Source organism: Lactuca saligna, chromosome 5 (assembly GCF_052625555.1).
Source record: "Lactuca saligna cultivar CGN05327 chromosome 5, ASM5262555v1, whole genome shotgun sequence".
Taxonomy (NCBI): domain Eukaryota; kingdom Viridiplantae; phylum Streptophyta; class Magnoliopsida; order Asterales; family Asteraceae; genus Lactuca; species Lactuca saligna.
In genome coordinates, this window is record NC_136421.1 from 279,704,867 (window position 1) to 279,714,521 (window position 9,655).

Here is a 9,655-nt window from a genome sequence, read left to right on the forward strand (position 1 = left end):
TCAATTTTATCTATTTATTTATTTAATAAACAGGATGTTACAACTCTCCCCCACTTAAATTATATTTTGTCCCCGTAATCATTCCTTACCATCCCATACAAACCCGAAAACTTGGACAACATGGTCCAAAACCACAAGCATACCCCAGCCTCCTCAGGCAACCAAAACAATCCCTCGCGGGGTTCTAAGCCCGAAGATGAACAAATGTCTTGCAACATGCTCGCACTTACTTCATTTGAAATTTGAAGCCTCGAGATGGTATGTCGTACACATCGAATCATTGCCGAGTTCACTACATTTATCTCCCAACTGGCTATTCCACCTCTGAAATTATTTAGTCCAACCGTAACCAACTTATTATATGTACCGAAAGACAAGCAACTCCACACACAATCCCAAGTTACTAAACCCACTTCGATTCTTCTTGTTACCACTTGTTGCTTTTCCTAAAGCAGCCGATACCTCTCTGATCTCATCTTATCTATCAACGACTCGAGACGTCGGACACATAACCGATTGTTGGGCCAAAAGCACACATATCAGTCCCATGCGACCTCCTAAGGGTAACTCATCTAATGATAAATGCACTATCTATACAGCCACTCATGGCTCCTTCAATCCATTCGATCCATCCAATCATGATTTGCTGACAATCTGTCGCCACTGAATCCGACGCAAAAGGTAAATGCTACCAGAATAACTATAGTATTACATCACAACTGGTCTCCTTCGACCTACTGTTCCCTGATTACAATTATATTGTGACCTACTCACAACCTTGCGAACTGGCCCACACTGGCCTAAGTCATCCGAGCGAATCCGTGAATGCCACAGCTACCCTGCAGCAAGTTTGTATCTCCCACACTATCTAGCCGTTGTGAATGCTACGACTCCCCCATAGTCATACAACACTTTGCACACTATCTAAATACTAGTGGATGTTACGGCTCCCCTATAGTCTTACAACACTTTCATCATAACTAACCATTAGTGAATGCTACGACTCCCCCATTGTCTTACAACACTTCCATACCAACTGACCATCAGTGAATGCTACGGCTCCCCCGTAGTCTTACAACATTTTCATCCTAACATAACCATAGCCTAATACCTCACCCCTAATTTTTCGATTCTGAACGTATGCGGAGACAATCACACACTCGAACGATTACCCGAACTGAACTCGATTCATGACTGGAGTCCCAACCTGCTTCCCCAAATTCTGCTATCAAGCCCCCAAGAAGACGTGGTTCACACGTTGTGGAGTTTAACCAAACTCCAAACTCGCACGACCCTCATACCAAATAGCTACTTGGGCCACCATTTTCGTCAATGAGGATGAGAAACTCATCCCGGTCCCATACCCACCCTATCCTGAATACTTGCGCGATTCTCCCCCACTTAGACTCAACTAAGTCTTCGAAATACATGAGATTTGAAGGATGTCCAATCCTTTTTACTCTCCAATACCCATACTATTGTCAACTTGCTACTTACCAATGCTAGTGTTTCATTACTGGACCAAACCCCAAGGACCATACAACACTTAAAGATCAAACAAACACTTCCCGCATCCTAGTGAAACTAATAATCCCAGACAATTTGAAATAATGTCACACTCATATCTTGAAGTCCAAATAATTGATGTCTAAACTAAAGCTTTTGTAGTAGACCTCTTCCCCTGGCGCTTCCAAAATCCAACCCAAGCATAATGTTGAGTTACCAATCTTGACCGTAGACCTTCCGCATCATGTCTCTGAACTGATCTTGATCATAGACCCAGGTAACATTGAACGTTCCAAACCAGAAAAGAGGGAAACGATCCTCACTAACCACCCCATAACTCACGGTATACAAATGACATATTACAAGTTTGATGGTATAATCCAAACACAAGCTGGGAGATGAACCTAGAGATACACTTACTAAACCTTGAAACGAAAAGCTCCCTCGTGTAGTTTCCTACAAGAACTGCACCAAATCCAGCCCTGCTGGCCTGTCACAAGCTGACTCACACTCTTGGGTCTCTTTTGAGGAACCTCCAATGTAGGCACCCGATATGGTCCCCTTTTCCCAGTTCTCTCTAATCAATCCCTACTCTAGCGCTCTAGAAATCATATCATTTAGGGTCTCGTACCATGGCATACTCACCAGCTTAATCGTCTATGACCGAACTGCAATAGCTGAAGCAATCTCTGCCCTAAACCGAACGACAAACTACCCCCAAGACATAGTCTCTAATCCCGAAAGTGCAATAAATCGCGCGATCAATCCTTTCCATTCGATACGAGAGATCCATGGCGAACTCAAAACCTTGGTAGTCCTTCCACTACTGGCTCACCACCGGAGCTGGGACCAAACCCTAGTCCATCCCCTTGTGTGCACATCCGCATTCTGCGCAGCAGCTATCCACACTGTCCAATCATAATCAAGAATTCTCCTTCCCAGGCTTCTTAGATTCTCCAAGACTTTCCCCGATTCAAGTATAGATCATGTGCTTTCAGTAGTACGGGCCCAATACTACCTTCCACACCTATCCATACTTCCCTCCGGAATCATCCTGAATCCTCTAAGTCACTTATTCCCATGATGTATAAAATGTCTGCTAAACAGCGACACAATATCCAACAAAGCACCTCCTAGGTTCCCAACCTCACTGAACTGCCCCCACTAACTCACTAGAGCATATCTTAGGCTTTCCTAAGTCCCTAACCTTGCCCTGCCATTAGCTGCCGAAGAACTCCCCATGATGCCAATCATCCACCTCCTGTATATCGTCATATCCATTTAGTAACTTACTCCCATCTCTCAAGAGTTCTACAAAGCACAAAGAAAGCAACACTCGTGCACTAGCACTCTGATCCAAAGAACTATCATAGAACATCCCGCCCACATATCGTGACTCGTGTTGTCTACATCCATCCATCCTTAATGTTGGCTGCCTTATGCATGAAAATTATACATGGAACAGGATCTAATAGACTATTGAATAATAGACTCTACCCTAGGACCACAACCAGATAAGGAATAGGAAATAAGGCCAAATCAATTATTCTAAGGCTATAAGATCCTAACTGTATATATAATTTTAAAAGTATACACGTAGCTGTTACTAATACCGATAATCACTCTCATTCTAGCATGGCATCAAATATTCTCAAGGCTACCAGCATCACATATCAGACCAATCTATTGTTGGCTACTCAACACTAGCATGCAATTCTACCAGCTCATACAACATATATAGGCATCTCCCCTAGCCCTAAGTAGCATGTGATACACAGATTCATAAACCAAGTCATACATATAACATATGTGGGTATTCTAGGGAAAATTACTTGAGCTAGGCTGATTACATGCACCATACCCTTTATTGTCTTATAAATTCTTTACTTAAAACATTTTCCTATTGAAAACTTAACAGATCCTCCGTTTGAGATCAGACCTACCCGGAAGTATGTCTGAATCCATCATACCAAGGCTCTGATACCAACTTGTAACAACCCAAAAATAAAGGGTAAAAATTTCATTTTTAATATAGTTAAAACATTGATACCATTTATTTCAGTTATTTCAAATCATCATTAAATAAAATAATTATCAGAGTTTATCATGAAATCATTCACTTCAGAAATCATAGGTGTGTGCACTACGATCAATCCGAGCCCCTCTTTTCCAAATCGATGATACCTGAAACCATAAACAAAATTGTAAGCACGAAGCTTAGTGAGTTCCCTAGGGCATACCCCACACAATCCATACAACCACATAATCCATATCAACTATAACAGCTACAAAAACCATAACAATCACATAAGCATGCATATGTACATATGGAATTGCCATGGAAACCCTCTAATGCCTTATTCACATAACCACATAAATCATATCAACTACACGAGCCATGCATATAAACATATAGGGAAGCCATGGAAACCCTCCAAGGTCTAACACTGGGTGCCACTGGAACCTTCACGTAGTCTTAGCCCATTGCCATGGGAACCCCCATATGGTCTTAGATCACTGCCATGGAACCCCCACATGGTCTTAGCTTGGAATACCATGGGAACCCCCACATGGTCTTTTATGCCACTGCCTCAAGAACCCCGTCAAGGTCTTCCATGTAAGCAATACATAGTCAACTAGCACACCAAATATCACAGAAATATCTAGCATACCACATATCACATAATAACTAGCTTACTACATAACATATATGACTAATTACCATGGGAACCCCGTCATGGTCTTAGTTTACTACCTCGTGAACCCCTCGAGCTCTTCCACATAATCAGCTAGCATATCACATATCATAGCACAAAATGGGAAAACCTTGGTGGCTTAGACCCATTGGTATGGTGAGGAGACTCACCTCGCACTGCTGAAGTCCTGCTCACACCCTGAAAACGACACCCAATTATCAAAACTCTAGCTGCTAGTTGATAGGTTCCCGAACTGTCAATCATCATAACGACACCCAATTAATAATTGGGTTCCAATACACAACCATAATCTACACTTAGGGTAAATAGACCATTTTACCCCTAACCTAGCTTAGTTCAAAACCAAGGCCCAAACTCACATCTTGTAAGCCCAAAAGCCCAATATTCAACCAAGGCCCAACATATGGCTAAATTTTCCAAATTGGGCCCAAACCTCTACATGGACTTATTTTAAGGCCCAACCAATTATTCTATTCCAAAAACTTGGCATTTTGATGGCAGCTAATAATCCTTAAGGCCCACTTATGGCCTATTTTTCCAAATTGGGCCCAAGTCTCTCTAATGGATATTATCCTGAAGCCTAATAGTTTCCATTAGTTCATAAAATATGCTCAAATACATACACAGCCACCCTCCTCACGGTGTAGGTGGCAGCAATGAAGTGGAAGAAGCCAAAAGCAAGTAACAGTCATGGACTCATAGTGGTGGTGGTGGGTTTTTGGTCGATAACATACATTCCACACCACCACTTCCAAAAACATCCCCCAGATGCAAACATGTACTTGCTCAACCACCTACAAGGTGGAAGAAATGCTACCGGAGCTAAAATGATTGGTGGTCAAGGGCGGCAGGGGCACTAGGGACGTACACAACGTTCAACCCACAAAATAAATGAATAAAAGGGAGAGTGGGCGGCAAGTGAGCTTACCGAGAGCCTTCTGGTCATATGCGACTCCGGTATCAGCGACCATAGTTTCCTTCGCTGGTCTCGTTTTTCTTCCAACTTCACACTACATCTTCGCCAACAAGACAATTATGGTGGTGCACCATAGTTAGGTTGCAGACGAAAAGAGGGTGGTGAGGCAAGCGACGGCCGAGGAGGCTCTAAAGGTGGTGGCGGCTATAGAGAATACGCTAGGGTTAATGTTAGTATGAGAATGGGAGTTGACGGGTTTAAAGTCTCGTGCTCATTTGAATTTTGTACATTTTACCAAGTTCATTCCCTCCCCACGACATTTGTTTTCAGTTTAACTCCAAAAGTTACCCTTTAGCCCTCCCTTCTAAAGTTCTTTTCATAAACAATCCTAATAATTACCAAGCATCCCTCAGCACTTCAATATCTTTTCTATTTAAGTCCCAATCTTACCAAACATCCCCTGACTTCTGAATTCACAAAATAAATCCCAGAATTACACTTTAGCCTCCGAATAATCCAATTTATAACATTCGGCTCCCCAAAACCAACAATCCACTAAATAATATCGACTTAGGGAGACTATTCGTTCATCAATTTTATCTACTTATCTATTTAATAAATACGATGTTACACTTTGTACGCACTGTGTAACACTTTGGATGCCCTATATACTGAGTATGCCCAACACACTCACATCCAACCTCTTATAAATAGGTGTGAGGTTTCTCCCATTTTTCACACCTCAACCTTATTTCTCTCTCAACACTCCAAAACTATCCCTCCCTTTCCCTATTACTTCCTAAGTGCTACAGGTGAGTCCTAGAGTGCCAGAAGGCTCTGAGAAGAAGAGTTTTCGGCTTGGAACTTCTACCCATGTAGAGCCCGGTTCCTAGCCAAACCTCTTATTAAGTGAGTTATGCTTACGTGTCTTTAAGTATAACTTATGTTTAAGTTTAGTATCGTTATTATGAACCTGTCAATAATATATGTATTATAAGATATAATATAAAAAGTGTTTTTATAATATATTTTAACTACTCACAGTGTGGGGAATCTGGTTTGAAGGGCCATATAGGGTTGTTGGATTTCAGAGGTGCTTATATGCCAAAATGGTCCTGCCCTCCAGTGTTTTATGTGTGGCCCCTATCTGTACATAGTGGTTGACAAGTATTGTTTAACACTTATAAAAGGATATCGGTCACAAATAGTCGCAATAAGTATTAGATTAATATCTAACGGTAATGATACTAGGTTTCATCGAAGGAAAATAGAATTGATAGAACCGAGCTTGGAAGCATCACTTTAACAAGTGAGTGCATAGTTAATTTCATTTTACACATAGATATGAAGTATTTAGTATAAATTACATGCTATGTGTGCATACTATCTGTGTGCTTGATATCTATGCTGGATGAACAAAATATACATGTTTTACTTGATTTAAATTGTATATGTATTTTATACCTATGATTATGATGGATAAAGATGGGTAGATGAAATGATGATGAAAGAGGAGATAAAAATGATGAGAGGCCTCGATATTTAAGATGATCCGGTCATCTAGCGGAGTATAGATGAAGGCCATAGACTATTCTAGACAGTCTAGTGGTACGCTGGCATCCTCACAACATATAGGTGTTTTGGAACTAATTGTTAACCAGGTGTACTCCATCCCCCTCATTGTTGCATTATTTGATATCTATTGTTAAGGAATCTCCTAAACAGTGTTTTCATCCCGATGAAAATCCTTACTCTAGGTCCCTTGAATTAGATGCTTTAGGGACAGAATGTAAGGATAACAGGAATGGGTAATCGGGTTGATTGATTAATGAAATTAATAAACTTAGTTATTGTGGGTTGAAAACCCTATGTGCTCACCAGACTCCCAAGCCAGATTCATTCAGTTTCTTGTATAGAGGTAGTGGAAAGAGAGCACTGGAGTGATGATCTGATGAAAGATCAATGGATCATATGCCACTACAATAATAGATGTTGTAAGGACTATGTAGTTTCTGTTTATCGTTTTGATCTGTATTGACAATGAAATCCTGAGGTTTTTAATATAATGAAAATACATTTCTTCAGAAATGGTTTGATAAATTCATTATCAAAATTTTGGGAACAATTTTCTTAAAATATTTCTTTAAAAGTATACTCTTATTTTTCAAATAAAGCATAAACAAATAGGTCTTTTATGGCCATGAAATCGGGGATGTCACAGTTGGTTTTAGAGCATTAGTTTAAGTGAACTAGGAATTTGTAGGATTTCTAGACTTAAACTTAGAATACTAAGCGATGATTGTGAGATGAGTGTCTACTATATTTTAGACATGAGCACTAGATTATTTTCGGAAATATGCCTAAATTGATATTATGTGCTATATGATTTATGTTATAGCTATAAAGATGCCTTATATGCTATTATTTGATCGGATCTATGGTCTGTTGCCGACCGGATCTGGAAACTTTATGTGTTCAGAATTCTAAATATTTAAATTACGGTATTAGAACTAGCATATAACTTTTCGTAGTGAAAAGGAAGATTTATACGTTTATAATAAATAAATATCTAAAGTCAGCCACTTTGGTGTATAGATCAACATAGAGAGATCCCCAAGCGGATTCGAAAATGCTAATCAGCAGCCTATGATTGAGCATGGACCGGAAGTAGCAACTACACCCAAGCCAATCATAATGGCAGGAGTCCATGCAATGATTAGGGCTATGATGGCCAAAAAAATAGAGGAGATGAGGCAGATGTTGCATGATAGGGATGAACTTACTATACCCATCGTAAAACCTGAACTATCAGATGAAGGAAACTATAGTCAGAATGTCAGTCAAGCTGAGCCACGAGTGGGTAGAAGAAACCACCCTAATAGAGGAAATTATGGACGTAGGTGCAAGTACAAGGATTTCATGGCATCCAAACCACCAAGTCTTTCTGGAAGCCCAACACCAGTGGAAGTCATGGATTAGATCTCCGAGATAGAGATGATGTTTGAAAGTTGTGACTGCGGCAACAAACATAAAACCTCCCTCGTAGTTACACTGTTAAAGTCAAGAGTACTGAGCTATTGGAAGCTACTAGCTGATACCATGCCCAAGGGAGAAGCTAGCAAGATGTCTTGGGAAGACTTTTTGGAGCAACTAAAAATACAGTACTGCTCTAAGCAGGATCTGCTAGAGATCAACAATGAATTTCAAAACCTAAAGAAGGGAAGAATGAGAGTCACCGAGTCTGCTGCAAGTTTTACAGAGAAGATGAAGCTTGTTCCTTACCTATTTCTGACTGAACTCTCCAAGTTCAACAAGTTTGCTAATATATTGCCGGTGGACTTTGGTCCGATGGTCAAGCAAGCAACCGCTTTGAAAGCCGCCATTTGGGCAGCTAAGAATGTTGAGACCCAGATAAGAGAAAAGGGTCTGGAAAGAGCTAAGGTTGGCGAGAAAAGGAACTTTGATGGATCTTCAATGTCCAACAAGAAAAGAAAATTCTCAAAGTCTGGTTCCAAGATGTTTGGAGGAGAAGGTGAAGAAAGATGGTGCGAGAAGTGCAAGAAGAAGCACTCTGGAAAATTTAGCGAGGAGGTGACTTGTTACAAGGGTGAGAAGACAAGGCATTATGCCAATGAATGTACAGCCAGTAAGAGGGTATGTTATGGGTACAATGAAGAAGAGCATACTACTAAAGGATTGCATGAAGAAGAAAGAGGCGGCAAGGCCTAACATTCCACCGAGGCCAAAGGCGAGAGTATTCCAGATGACCTTGGAAGCAGCAAGGGATGAAGTAAATGTCACTTCAGGTACATTTCTTGTAAATGGATTGCCCGCCAATATTTTGTTTGACTTTGGAGCAAAATACTCCTCTATATCGCATAAATTTGGTGGAAGACTAGGATTGCTTGTAGATAAACTTGATAATGCTCTAGTTATAGAAGTTTCCAATGAAAAATTCTTACATGTTAGCGATTGCATTAAAAATATCATCATCTACTTGAATAGGAATAAATTCCACGAGGAGTTGTTGCCCATTTATTTGAACGGATTCGACATCGTACTAGGAATGGATTGTCTTAGTGCGAACGATGTCGAGATACTATGCAGGAAGAAGATGGTGATAGTAAACCCACCTGGAAAATAGTCATTTATGGTGTACACGGAAAAACGTAGAGTGAATTCTAGAATCATTATCCTGATGAAATCCAAAAAATGTTTGTCTAAAGGATGCATGTCATACTTGGCATTAGTGATTGATGCAAAGAAGGAGAAGAAAGAGATACAAAGAATACCAATGGTGTTTGACTATCTGGAAGTCTTTCCTGAAGATCTTCATGGATTGCCCCCTAATAGACAAGTGGAATTTCGAATAGACTTGTTGCCATGATCAACACCAATAGCAAACGCACCATACCGATTAGCAGCGACAAACATGAAGGATCTTATGATGCAACTTCAAGAGTTGTTGGAAAAATGTTTCGTTACACGTAATTCATCACCCTAGGGAGCTCTGGTG

At 40.4% G+C, this 9,655-nt stretch overlaps 1 protein-coding gene across 1 annotated transcript; it reads left to right on the top strand.

The window, feature by feature from the left end:
* Window positions 1–8,770: 8,770 nt before the first annotated feature.
* LOC145046750 (uncharacterized) lies at window positions 8,771–9,283 on the top strand. Its single transcript, XM_078995021.1, has one exon. It carries the CDS (start codon window positions 8,771–8,773, stop codon window positions 9,281–9,283), a length of 513 nt encoding a protein of 170 aa, XP_078851147.1.
* Window positions 9,284–9,655: the final 372 nt, after the last annotated feature.

Coding starts and splice junctions, on each gene's coding strand:
- LOC145046750 (XM_078995021.1), top strand. CDS start 8,771: ATGAATGTACAGCCAGTAAGAGGGTATGTTATGGGTACAATGAAGAAG.